Source organism: Passer montanus, unplaced genomic scaffold (assembly GCF_014805655.1).
Source record: "Passer montanus isolate IOZ18808 unplaced genomic scaffold, ASM1480565v1 scaffold117, whole genome shotgun sequence".
In the NCBI taxonomy this organism is placed as follows: Eukaryota; Metazoa; Chordata; class Aves; order Passeriformes; family Passeridae; genus Passer; species Passer montanus.
Window position 1 is genome coordinate 1306365 of NW_024358389.1, and position 13938 is coordinate 1320302.

The following is a 13938-nucleotide window of genomic DNA, read 5'->3' on the forward strand; positions in this document are numbered from 1 at the left end:
AGAGTATCAGTACAAAATTATAGAAGAGGACAAAAATCTGCAGTTGTAAACTTGATCATGGAGTGAGTAGACATTAAAAAGCTGAATATTTTATCCTAGGAAATATGTAGAGAGATTTCCAGGAGTGCAGAGTCAGGTAAAGGACCTGTTGCAGGGCTCTGGAGAGCCTGCAGACCACAATTTCTGTCTCTGATCTTTCAGGTGAGTGATCCAAAGGTGGGATCACACAAAGGAGGGTCACAATTAGCACAGGGGTGTCTTTATAGCCTGGGAAAACCAGGCTTGTTTGATTTGTGCCCTTAAAATAAAAACAGAGTGAAGATACAATTGTTTCTCTGAGGGCAAACATGAGGGAAAATACGGATTTAAATCAAACAAATCTGGCAGTAAGAGAAAATGGCCGTGAATAATCCTGGGATGGAAACCAGAGGTTTCTGATTGCTGCACAGCAATTCCAGGACTTCCTTAACATTTGTAGAATCAGGAAACCTGCCTAATTATTACATTATTCTGGAAAGGGGTTTTTGTCTGGAATAGCCAAGAATTGCTTGATTATCCCACTTTTTTTTTTAAACATTTTATTTCTAGAGTCTTTTTCCAAGCAATGGAAAAGCACCAGTGTAAGAAGCAGCCGTTGGCACCACACAGGAAGTGAGTAGGAGAATCATGTTTCCATGTTGTTATCCTGCTCCTGATCTATGATAATTTACTCTTGCTGCCTTTGGGTTTAGATCCAAGTGATGAGCTCAGATCCCGATTTCACTTCTCACTTCATTAACTGGTTTTGGGCCTGGAGTGACCTCTAAATGTCACCTGCTGCTGCCCTCTGCCCCAGCAGGGATATTCTGCACCTGGTCAGGTCTCTCAAAGCCCTGTTCAGGCCCAGTGTGGAACGATCCCCTTTTTGGAATGTGTACTAGAGGACTTTGAAATTAATATTTGTTTTATTTTATGGAAGAACTTTGATTTTCTGCTAAATAGCAACACTGTTTCCTTAAGAAAACCATCTCAACCTAAGTTGTCTTTACAATTATCTCAGCCATTTAACTTTAACACACAGTCCGGGGTGTGCCCATTCTGGGCACGAAAGTGGCTGGGGGCTCCCAAAACAGGCGCTGTGCCCTCATCCCCGCTGCCTCCCGAGGGGCAGGAGTGCCCTGCGAGCGGCACCAGCAGCGCCTCCCCGGCAGGCGCGTCCGGACCCGGCACCGGCACCGGGTCTGCTCCTCTCCGCCACCCGGCGCCGCTCTCCGCCCGCCGAGCGCCGAGCCGGATGTCACGGTGACGGGCGGGAGGCGAGGCCGGTGCGCTCCGCTGGCAGCCCCGAGCCCGGGCGGGCAGGTGGAGCTGGGACCCGCGGACGGAGCATGGAAGGTGAGAAACGACCCCGCTCTTCCCCCGGACCCTCTGTCCCGCCGGGGCTCGCAGCGGCTCCATCGCTCCCGGGGCTTTCAGCCGCTTCTTCAGCGCTTGCTGCAAACAGGCTATGGAAAAGAAATCGAATCGCGTGTAGCAATTAAGCGGGAAACGAACGGGGCTTTTTGCCCCCTCTCTGTTTAATTTCAGAGATATCGCAAAGCGCGTGATAAAGCCAGGGTTTAGAGTGTGCTTTATCTGCTGTCCGTATTCTGGGGTTTAACGAATTCAAGGATGTCTTCTTTCTTCTCACGTGTAAAACATGCCCATAATATTCAGAGCCAGCAAAAACCAATTTGGGAGTTAATATTGGGCTCTGGGATAATTACCTGTCTTAGAAAAGCAGTATTTCTGGGGTTTTTAACAATCCTGGCAAAGAAGCCTTGCAAAGCATCACTTGGTTTCTTGTTTCAAAGGTGGAGATTCTTACTTCAGTTCAGTGCTTTAAGGGTTCCAGTTTAGATTCTGTCCTGTCTCAATGACTTGAGGCTTTTGGTTATTTAAGTTAGCTGCAGATGCCTATTTTAAAATGCATTTTCCTTTGCTGAAGGCTTTTATATTATTTTCCTGTAAATAATCATTCATTGAATCTGACTGAACTGAGAATTTTGTTGTTGAAGAAAAGTAACTAATGATTTGAAAGAACAGGTTTGGGGGCACTTTGCCACTTAAAAATGCAGTTTTGTTTTCTTGATCGAGTTGGGATCGCTGTCTTTTTGGGAGGGAAAGTTTGTGAGGCATGTTGGAATAGTCTGCAGTTGGAAAATAGAGTTTCACTATAACTGAGGTTATCTAAGGAGTCCTTTCTTGGGTGTTCTTGTTTCTTGTGCGCTCAAAGTGAACATGGAAATGATCCTTCAGGTTTTGGGTCTGTACTTGAGGATGATGAGGATCCATTCATGCGCCCGAGGGTGCTGGATTGGGGATGAAGTTAGTGCAACAGTGTTGTAATGTGTTATCCTTGGATACAGTAACTTTCAGGAGCGTTTCCGTGGGTCTTGGACAAATCTCTGTGCCCTGAGGACAGAGGGATAACGCGGCTGACTCGGATTTTCCACACCCAGTGTGTGGAGCTTTGGTAGGGTCGCAGAGGAGCAGACAGGCCCTGGCAAGAGTGGGTGTTTGAAGCAAAATTTGTCCTTAACTTGATTGTATTTCTCTGTGAGTGGTTTGGTTTTGTGACTACTGAAAGAACTGTCCAGCTGGAGCTGTCAGCTCCAGGCTCTGGGCTGGGATCAACAGGTTGGATCAGCAGTTGGACTTGGATGATCCTAGTGATCTCTTCCAACTCAGGTATTCTATGATTCAGGATATCCTATATTGAATCACTGAATTATTCTGCTGGGTTTAGAAGGTCGTATACACCAACATGAGAAAAATAACCTCAATTATTATACACTGCTGATCAGTGTATAATATCAGTGCTGATCAGGATTTCTTCCCAAAATGACGTGTGCACTTAAAATGCCCGTGATGATTCACACACTGCATGGTGCTTAAGAGCAGCAAAGCATCAGAGACCTCATAAAGAGATTACTTGGCCCAGGTGCCTTCTTCAGAAAGCCATGGAGGCTGTGAATGATGAAGAAGTGTATTCAGTGGAGACATCAGCTAGAATTTCTCTCCTTAATGGCCCAATGTGGGTTGAAGGTGAAAAACTTGTTGGGGTGGAAGAGGTTGAGTGGTGTACACAGGAAGGCACCGACTTCAGACAAGGAAAATGTCTGTTTCTGATCCATGTACTGTGATGGAAGGACTAAGAGCAGATGGGACTTTCAAAGGTGTCTCCTTCCCTGTGCTGTTGAGCTGAAAAGTGCAGCCAGCAGGAAAAATGCAGCATTCTGGTTTCATTTTGGGGACAAACAGGTGAAATTATAATAACACAAAATATACCTCCCATTCTGTATTGAGGACAGAAAGGAAATGGGTCATCGGTGATTAGAAAAATATCCATTTCAGGGGGGTTAAATTTCTGGTTGGCTGTTCTGGTCAAATACCAGGACAAAGTATGAATAGCGTTGCATACTAAAATACCACAGCGCTTTTTTAGCAAGATATTTGAATATTTTGGCTCCCTTTGCCTATTGGTGTAGAACACAGGATGGCCAAGGATTGGTTTCGAAAGCACATGAATTTTACTTCTGCTTTGTAAATGCACATTGTGCCTCAGCTGCAGCACACAGAGACGGGCGTCCTCTTCCCATGCACCCCAGCCACTGGAGCTCTTTGAAGCTTGGGAAGACAAACGTGTTCTGTAAGTGATTTCCTGCCTTGTGTTTTTCTGAACATTTGGTAGAAAAATAACATTACTGGTATAGAATCAGGGGTGGAATCTACCCACGTGTTCTCCTGTCACCATGAAGGACTCGGCTTGGGATGGTAGGAAAGACACCTGAGGTTAAATATGAAGAGACCTCTAAGGCTCTAAGAAGCTGATGCTGTAAAGAAACCAGATGCTGGTGAGGGGAGGTTGGAGGCTTGAAAGTGAGACAAAGACTAGGATGTTTCTCAAGCAAAAAGAGAAACATTCTATGGTGTGTCATTGTTCTTATCTCTTCTGAAGGGTTCTCCTGCCCAGCAGCCATCATGGGCATGAAACTGTTGTGATTAACAAAATATGAATAAATTCACAGCCCCCCCTCAGCAGGGAGGAGATGAAGGTTTGAGGAGGTTGAGCAGGTCCTGCTCAGCTCTCGTGGGGTTCAGGCAATGTCCTTCTCCAGTAAGTTGTCCTGCAGCTGCCAGGGAAACCTGAGGAATCTGATGGTTTCGAAAAATATAGAGTTATTCAGGATATTTGTAGAATTATTGGAATTTAAGCAGTCGTGTAGGAGTTCTAGTTCTTTCTTTCACAACCTCCTTGGAGCTCAGAATTGCTGCCAAGGTTTCAACTGCACCTTGGGGCTTCGACCCCCATCACCCAAATGGGGCAACTGTGCAGGGATTCCAAATGCAATTAAAACCAAAATCAGATGTTGCAGAATAAGGGAGATTTCATTTAATTATGTGCAGAATTACAAGGGTTTGTGTAATTTAAGTGTCTGTATTCATGGAATCATGATTTTGGGATGGAAGAGCATTAAAGCTCAGCCAGTTCCACCTACTGCTGTGGGCAGGGACATTTTCCACTATCCCAGGCTGCTCCAAGTCCCATCCAGCCTGGCACTGAGCACTTCCAGTGGGGTAGCCACAGCCTCTCTGGGCAACTTATTGCAATGTAAAGTTAAAATCAACATTAGAGTAAATTTTGTTCATTTACCCAGAATTTACTGATGTTTTCCCATCATTATGGCTGTATAAATTCGTCCATTTGCTTCTTTGTACCTCAGTTTTCCTAGCATAATAGAATGAAAATGAGAAATTAAGGGCTATAATTATACAGTTCCTTGATCTTTCTTATTTTCTTCAAAATATCAATTCATTAAATATCTCTGTCATTTAATTCTGTGACTATCTTTATGATGCAAGGCCTCTACTTTGTTGCACACATTATCCCCCCCTCTATTCATGCAGTTTTTTTGGAGTACCTCTTCTGATACCATGCTGCCTCGCTGGAGAGTTACCAGAGCTTTATATTTTAACGTTGCAGAGACCACAAAAAAGTTCCATATGCAGAGGAGGTAAAGACAGATAATTATGGGGTAAATGTCACCCGTGGTTAACACCTCATGCCCGCTGCCTGGGTGTTTCTGTTATGTAACTGCCAGGAAGAAATTTTCCTGGTCCAGAAACTATTATTTTTTAGGTTCAAAGCTGATAAAAGCTGTGATGGCATGTAAAAAATAAAGAGGGGGGAAAAAGCTACAGGAAAGAAAGGAGGAAGGAAGCAGGTAACTATGTCTGTGTTAAGAATTCAGCCTCCTAACAATGAAATCTCAAGGCAGGGAGGTCTGGAGTGAAGACATAATGGGACAGCTCAGGTCTGTGCCTCCAATTCAACTGAACAGCTGAACTTTGGGCACTGGGCAATGGGAATACCTGCAGCTTGTGCTGGTTTCAGAGCTCTGCTGAGCCCCAGCACACTGGGAAACCGGGCTGCACGAGTATTCATCTGAAAAATGTTTAAAATTCCTAGCATTTGATCCCTTTTGGAATTTCTCAGTGGGAATTAGACTTGCATTCCCATGAAAACCAAGTAGATCTTGTGAAGATAATGGGGGTTTCCCTTTGTGTTGGAAAAAGAATGTAAAAATAACTTTGTGCTTTAGAGAAATTAACTTTCTACAGAGTTACTACGGCTGCACTGTGCTCACAGGGTAATTGATGAGCAAATCAAAAGCTTAAGGTACTCTGTTCTATAATTTTTGAAGTTAGAAAATCATACTTAATCCCTTTCTGGGCACAGGCCAGTGCTCAGGATATAAAAAAGTGAAGCATGATACTAATTTGGTTTTTATTTCTTTGAAATTGTTTTCTTTTTCAATTTTACTTTCAGCCAAGAAAACAGGAATTTATAAGATTGTAACAACTGTGTTGTGAACTGTTCTAAATATTAGCTCAGGCTGCTTTTGTGTCTTTTGCAGATTCACAGGCCGGGATGGACCTCAGTAACCCTCAGGAACAGCCTGTAGCTGCAGGTACTGTGCTGTTCAGTTGTGTTCTGCAACCCTCTCTTGACAATTTTATATTTAAATGGAGAAAAATACATAAACTGCAGCGGCTTTAGGGTCCCAGGACACTGGATAATAGTCAAAAGTACAAAGAGGGGCATTAAAGACAAAAAAAGTAAATTTAACAGATTAAATAAAACCGTGGAATTTCAATATAATACTGAAAAATTATAGTGAAGTGGGAAAAAAGGACTGCATAAGAGAAAAGGAAATATTTTCAGGAGAAAGTGGGAAGTTTTGATTAGGGAAGCAAGAATAATACAATTCTCTTGGTTCACTGCATTTCTAAAAATATGAAAACAAACCTCCTGAGTGAGTTTGACAAGTGTTTCACTTTCTTGTTAATCAAAAAGTCGAGCCTCTTTTCAGCTCCAATGTAATATTTACCTTGAGAAGGATCAGAGGTGTTACCATCCAGCTGTCAGTAGATTAAAGAATTCACCAGCAATTTCACAGTATTACTGTAAATTTTAAAAATTCCCATAATGTTTAAAAAAATATTGTCTGTTTTTTAATGAAATATTGATTTGAAATTTACAGAAATACACATAATATGGAGCTAGTTTCCATTGTGGGGTTAATGAAAGAAGCTTTATTTCAAACACTTCACCCGAATAAATTTCACTACAGTTAAAATTGTGTCTTTATTTCTGAGTAGAGAGGCTGGGATCTCTGGGATGCTGGTCTGCATGATAATGTTGATATTCAAAAATACACATTTGGAATAAGCAGAGAAGTGCAAGTGGGTTCAAAGAGGCCTTGATTACATGTGCTTGAGCAGTTTTCTGGCCTAAGGCCAGAATTATTAATATTTTGCCCAAAAGAACAAAGTGGAGCTGTGACTCCTCTGCCTTGCTCCAAGGAGCTCCATCCCTGCTCACAGCAGTTGTCAGAGCACCTATGATAGAGTTAGATATTCTGGATTTTATTCCTGCTGCCATTTAGAATAAACTCCAGAATAATAAGATCTGAGCAAAAGCTGAAAATGTGTTCCAGGTGTGTGTGAGAGTTTGTGTAGGATTTTGGGAAATTAAATCATTCCCCAAAGTGCAACCAGTGCACCTGTAGAAATAACATTGTGAGTACTGTCAGCAGTGCTAGGAGTGTGCAGGTGCTTTCTTTGAGGGAATCACCTGGAAATATTCTTGGAGAATAAATAGTTAATTATTTTTGCCCTTTTTTTTTTTTTTTCCAGAGGAACAAGAGGATTTGACAGACTGTAATCTGAATAAATCCCAGGAAATGGAAAGCATGGATAATGTGGAAGATATGAAGGAACACAATCAGTCTAATGAAGAAGCAGGAGGTAAAGTAGAGTTGGAATTCTGATAAATAATAGTTGTATTTTGTCTTTTTATTCATCTGATTATGCTATGAGAGCATGCCTTTAAAAAGAATAGCAATACAATTCATTTGGAGCACTTCAACACACTCTAAAGAGGAGCAACACTTTTCCATCAGGGAACCTCACGTGCATTTTAGCAAGGTCAGTTTTACAGGATCTGTGAAATATGGATGGGAAGATAAAAGAGCAAGTGCATCTGGTGAGCCTTTAATGTGTGTGCTAACAAATTCCTAAGAGCAGTTTGCACAGGCAAATCCTGTCTTAGGACTACAATTTTTATTTATGCTGCTAAGTACTTTCATACCTAAAAAATAACTTGATAATTTATTCCTTTTTTTGGAAGAAAGAACAAGTTATCTCAAATTCACAGGACCACTCAGACCTGTAAAATTTAAAACTGTAGCAGCAATGCTGTATTTTAAACTAGGGGTGAAAGAGAGGTTGGTCAGTTTTCCGTGTTTATTGTTGAAGAAAATACCTTTCCTACAGGTCTGAGAGAAAACATAGGGATTAATTAAAATAGTAAACTAATGTCTACTGTCTTTAAAAATCAGCAGTCTCTCTTAATTTATAGATAGAAGATAACAGCAGCAGCTCCTGAAGCTTGGCAATTGTACAGAGCTCAGGGGTTTACATGTGTCCATGACACACGTGTTGAGTTTCTTCTGTCCTGTGGGAGCTCCTAAAATGAAATCTCAGCATGAACAGCAGTTCCTGCCCATGATCTGAGAGTGTTCATCCGTGCCAGGGGCCTCAGCCACAACCAGTGAGGAGTGTGCCTGCTGGAGGATGTGGGGCACGTGTCCTGGGCACAGCACACATGGTGTTACCAGTTTCACAGGGCTTTTCTGTGACACAAGTCCATGGCAGTGCAGCAGCACTGAGGGAAATTACGGCTGTGGCTTTGGGTAGGAGTTTGAGGTAGAGTTGGTATCACATGAATCAAGTAAATCACCAAAGAATGATGTGTTTTGGCTGTGCAAGTAGCTTTGGTCGTTCCCTCTAATGTTAATGTGATTATTTTGCAGAGGTTATACTTTTGCATTATTAAAGACCAAATGTTTTTATTGGTTAACAAATTGCAAGCAAACATAAAACACTCAAGGGAGTGGTGAAATGAATCTCACTCAAGCATCTACAGTGCCAGTATCTGGAACTGCTGGTGTTTGGCCTTTCTAGACAATTTATGGAGAGACATCACACAGGTTTCCTGACCAAATGTGGGTGTCTGGATTAGGATGAAAAGCCTCGTGTCCCCAGAGCAGCTGCTGCTTAGCAGGACTCTGCAGTGGAGATTAGCTCATTATAGATGTCTGCAATATAGAGCCTGCCTTGGGCAGGTGAGTTCTGCTCTGCTTACCCTAAATACAGAAGTTTAATAGAATAGACAGAATACGGAAGACTTGAGCACTTTCTACATCCAAGGCAGCTGATCTCTCAGATCCCACAGGACATAAAATATTCACAGCCATGCTCCAGCTGTTTGTCCACCCCTTGCTCCAATTCCACACTCACTAGCTCACTTGTCCCTGTGCTTTCCCACTGTCCCAGCCCTTCACTCCTCCTGCTCACTGAGCTGTGGGTGCAGGAAGCCAGGACAGGGTTTCTTTCCCAAATCCCTCAGTATTGACCACTTGAGAGGAGTTGTAGCTTCTTCCCACCCTCCCTTTCCAGGGGCCATGTCCATACTGCTCACAGGCAGTGTCCAGGCATGAAGCAAGTCCTTTTCCTGTTCTCTGGCTGCCCTGTGCCTGCAGAACCATTTCTCACCCTCTTTTCCATACATTTAAATCAGGAACAACATGGACACGTGAGAGACTGTGTCAGTAGAGCTCTTACCATTCATTTTTTATATTGCTGCTGATCTCTTAAAGTCTCTTTACCATTTGTTCTGGAATGCAAACACTGAAAATTTACATCTCAAAGACAATGCTATAAATATCAATAAAACATCATTTCCCTCCAGCAGCCTCCCTTACCATTAGAGCTCATTCATTATAAAGTGAATATGAACCTTCAGTACAACAATGCCCCATTCCTTGCTGCTCACTGTAGGAATAAAGCCACGACTGCAAGGAGAAAGCTGCTTCAAATGCACAAAAAAGGTACCTCCAGCATCTCCATGTGAAATGGCACAAAATAAAATATACATAGTGTTTGCTTCAGTGCTTCACACACTGTTCTCTGCAGTCATTCTGATACCGGAAACACAATAAATCTTAAATATTTGAGCATGCTGTGCTAGTACTCCAGGCCGTGAAACCATCAGTAGGTGCACTTAAATCTCCTCCCAACAACACCAGTTCAGTTGCTGTTGGAGACTGAAATTCACAAATAATCTCAGCTTTCATGTTATGCCCTCTATAAAATAGCAGCAGCTCTGTTAGTCCCTGAGCCGTCCTCGTGGGTCACTAACTACTGTCTGATTTCTATAAATGAAACCACATTCTGACAGTGCTGTCCTGGTGGGAGGATTATCTTTTGGGGATCACTAACCTTGGTAAAATGAATATATAATATTCTCCAGGATCACAAAATAGAAATATCATCAGTATTGGTGATGGCTTTTGGGAAAAGGATTATGTCCTGCCTACACCTGAAAAACCCATTGGTTAATAAAAACCAAGAGGCTCAGTTTCTTTATTTGGCACATTGATACCATCACTAATCCCCTCATTTTATATCAAATTTAAACAGAAACAACGAAAAATGTTGATGTGCTTCTCATAAATGTTAATCATGTTTGTGAGTGAGCAATTCCACTCCAGCACCTTCCCAATTCATCGCTGATGACAGCCTGACACAGAAACCTCTCCTTTTTCTCTCCTGAACCCCCGCATGATCCGTGCCCCCGGGCTTTGTTCCATCTGCTGAAGGCCATCATGGGAACACGAGGCCACTGACTCATGGAGAGAGATCAGGCCTTCGATAACCTGCTTTCCACTGCCTTAGTATGTCTGTAACATGTTTTTCTCCAGCACAGTTATGGCTGGTTTTTCCATGGCTTGTGAATAGGAATCTCCCAGTTTCTTGGACTGCGTGTTTTTGTGATTCTTGCATTATTCATGGGTGACATTGTGAATATGTTGTGGGGAATTATTCTGAGGCTTTGAGCAGAAACTGGACCTGTTTAAATCTAGATGTTGTCTGATTTGGTTTGGTGGAGCCTTTTATGTTGAAAGTGGTGCTGGGATCCTTTTAAAATCTTACAGACAATTAATAAAAGCACTAAATTAATGTATAGGGCTGAAACACCATCACTGGAGCTCATTTGGTATGAAAAAAATCCACTTTTCCAGCAAGCAGCTTTGTATTTGTACTTCTCTGAGCCTGTGCAAACACACCAGCTTATGGTGCTTTTTATGTGTGTCCTGACACAGGTGAGATGCCATTCCATGGAAACAACTCAACTTGTCCTACTCCACCCCCCTGTTAAACAGGCTTCCATGATGATCAGTGCTAAGAATCGGGCAAACAATTAGGCAGCAGGCTATAGTAAAATGGTAATTAAAAGCTTGATGGGGAAGAAGGAAAAAAAAAAAAAGAAACAAAACCCCCTTTTCTTGCCTCAAGGGACTGGAAGCTGCACGCTGTGGTGCACATGGTGTATGCTTGCCTGCAACCATAAAAATACACCGTTCCCATGGTGCTTCCTGTGTCTAGTCTGAAAAGAGACAAGCAATGAGAGCAGGGGGGAAGCTCTTGATTTCCCCTGTTTCTTTGCGTGCCCCCAACACTGTTACCTTTGGTGGCCAAAGTTGACACGTCTTTAATTTAAAAATTAAATTAAAAAAAGCCGCGTTCCTTCCTCTGGGAGTCGCAGTCAAGCACGAATGTTTAATTATGTCTTAATTCTCTCAGCTGTTGAGGCAGATAACTTTTGGGGTGTTATGAATGTCAGCGAGCTTTCATGGTTGTGAGCTAAAAAGAGATAAAAGCCACATTTGTGGTTTATGGATGTTAATTGCTGCTGCACTGAGGTGTGCGAGGGGGGCGGTTGAAAGGCTGGAGTGAGGCAGGAGAGGTGACAGAGCCTCACTGGGGCGTTCAGCGGGGTTCCAGCGGTGCTGCAAGAACATGCACTTATCTGCCTGGAGAGGAAGTGCCGTTTTTTATCAGAATATTTCATCTCCCAAGCCCTGCTCGAGCCCTGGCGCTCATGGGACTTGGGGTTATCTCACAACATCAGCAGAAGTTCACTGCAAGGGGATTTCTGTAGTGTTAAACCCAACAAGGAGCCTGTGCCGAACGGGTCAGGCTTCTCTGGGGGCTCTGCTGGGACTGAAAGCCGCGTTTTCCTTATCAACAAACGATCCTCTTGACTTTGTTTGAACTCTTCAGACTGTGCCGTCAGCGGCAGGAATGCTGCCAGGCACGCTCGGTGACATCAACGGGGCGGTGGTGTCACCCAGCCTGTAAATGATTGACAGCAGCTGGACTATCCCGAGCACTCAGCACCGACACAGACACTCGGGTACCCTGATGGCCTGGGGATAATCAGAAAGTGCAGCTATTTCTCATTCTAATGAACCCATTATAATGATTAGGAAATTAGAAAATAGAATTTACTTTTGAGATATCCTGACTCCCAGTGGAAGCTTTGAGACAGAACAAGGGCTGGAAAGAGGATGGGTGCACAGTTATTCAATAGATGATGGCCTTCATTCCATAACTTTAAAACTTCCAATTTTTTCACTTGTTCTACAATGTGTATCTTGGATCCATACAAAATAATTCGCTGAAATTACAGGTGAGAGAAATATTTATTACCTTGGCATCAAAATAAAATCTAGTCCAAGACAAATGAATTGTGATCCCTCAGCAGAAAATAAGTGAAGATGCAGAAAATGGCTCTGGGAACTCAAATCACATGTTATTGTAGGAAATAATCTATTTTTGGAAATACAGATTAGTGAAAAGGAAATCAGTTAATGGGGATGAGTCACATTTTGCCCCCAAACCAGACTGTTTATTTGGCACAAAATGGGAGTTGAAGGGACAGGTTCACTGTTTGTGCTACTGGAAAACTTTCAAGAACGGGAAACAGATCCACAAGAGTCAAAACTTTGCTAAAATATATACAAATTGTTCCCTGAGCATTGGAATTGATGATGACAAATTGATCCTTTGTCTCGTTGCTGACTGACTTTCAACTTTTTAACTTAAAACTGAATTTTAACTGAACTGTGCAGAGTCTGCAGGAGGTGCTCAGTGCCTGTTTCACCCGGGGCTCCCCGGGTGGCTTTGCCGTGTCCTCAGCTCCATCTCCCACCACTCTGCATCCTCTCAATTTCTTGTTCCGGCTTTAGCTCCTTCTGCTCGTTGGGAACTTCGTCAGTTGGGAGCTGTGCTCACCTTCCCTGCTGCCAGGCGCTCCTCTCCTGCCTCTCCTGGTGCAGCAGCTCCACCTCCAGGAGCTGCAGGTGCTCCCAGAGCAATCCTGCTCCTCCAGGGATGCTGGATTTGTTCTGCAGACACCTGGGAAGAGCTGTAAGATCAGTGTTACCAAGGGAACACAAAGCGGGTGCACTCGTTTGTCTCCGAGGCTGTGCTAAAAGTAAACTACAAATATTTGATTAAATAACCTCAAATGAGAGACAACACAGTGTAATCTAAAATTCAAGTCAAGATTATTTATTGCTGGAGTTTTTTTATAGTTCAATCAAATCAGTTCAAGGTGTTCAAGAACATCTGAACCAAGCTCCTGCCTTCAGCCCATATGTGTTAAAACTCCTCAGGTATTTATCACAGATTTCCATATTCTTCATATTATTTTCTCTTATTTTCTCTCCACATTTAATTTTTCTTACAAAGATATATTGCATTGTCAGGAAGGCTCCTGGGAGAGGAATTTACAAAGATTAAATGAAATGATACTTTGAATTTCTCAGGTTTGAAGTTCATTTGAAGCACTGTTGACCAGAGCCGACCGTGCCTGAGTGGTCACATTAGTGATTGGTCCCTTGATATAAGTAATGCCAGTGATTATCTGAATTTAACATGTGGCCTTTCTCAGTCTGACTGTTGGGTCCAGATGTTCTCTGATTAACTGTCTCATTGAAGTCTGATTTAACGGTTGTGATTGTATCTGCCTTGCTGGACTTCAGGAATTGTCATTTTAGAAATGTTTTCTCTGGGTGATGATATCTTAACGGCAAAGGAAGGGAAGAGCTTGTGCAGTTTCATCTTTTTCTGTGGTTTTTTTTTTGTAAGAGGGAAACTTTAAAGATATTAAAATCTGAAAGGATAATATTAACAGGTGTCAAAATTGAAATAAATTTCATCTGGGACAGGTGTTGGAAAACCTGGGCTCTGCAGGACTGAGGATGTGGCATGGTGGTCTGTGTTCCCCTCCAGCACTGGGAGTGTAGAAAGTTGAGTAAAAATGGCAAATTATTGCCACTTTTTAAAATTAAACAACCAAAATACAATCCCATTGTAGTTTCAGCATACACTCGCTATAGTTTTCCAGCCCCTAGACCAATTTGTCCCAGGGAAGGGCATTTTTCTTCCCCAAATTCTGTTTGTAATTTCAGTTAAGAGCATTTAAATGCAGTTAAATAAAGT

The 13938-nt window shown here is 42.6% G+C and overlaps 1 protein-coding gene across 6 annotated transcripts in view; it reads left to right on the forward strand.

The window, feature by feature from the left end:
* Positions 1–609: 609 nt before the first annotated feature.
* The window catches only part of IKZF3 (IKAROS family zinc finger 3), a 36035-nt gene continuing 22706 nt past the window's right edge, over positions 610–13938 (forward strand). For 3 of the 6 annotated variants that reach the window (XM_039697360.1, XM_039697357.1, XM_039697362.1), the window contains exons 1-4: positions 1137–1374; positions 3587–3670; positions 5940–5993; positions 7222–7332. In XM_039697360.1, the coding sequence (XP_039553294.1) occupies positions 1368–1374; positions 3587–3670; positions 5940–5993; positions 7222–7332 (256 nt within the window). In that variant the 5' untranslated portion in view covers positions 1137–1367. Of the gene's footprint in view, positions 652–1136; positions 1375–3586; positions 3671–5939; positions 5994–7221; positions 7333–13938 lie in introns of those variants that run through there. The other 3 variants (XM_039697359.1, XM_039697358.1, XM_039697361.1) reach the window with 3 other exon arrangements.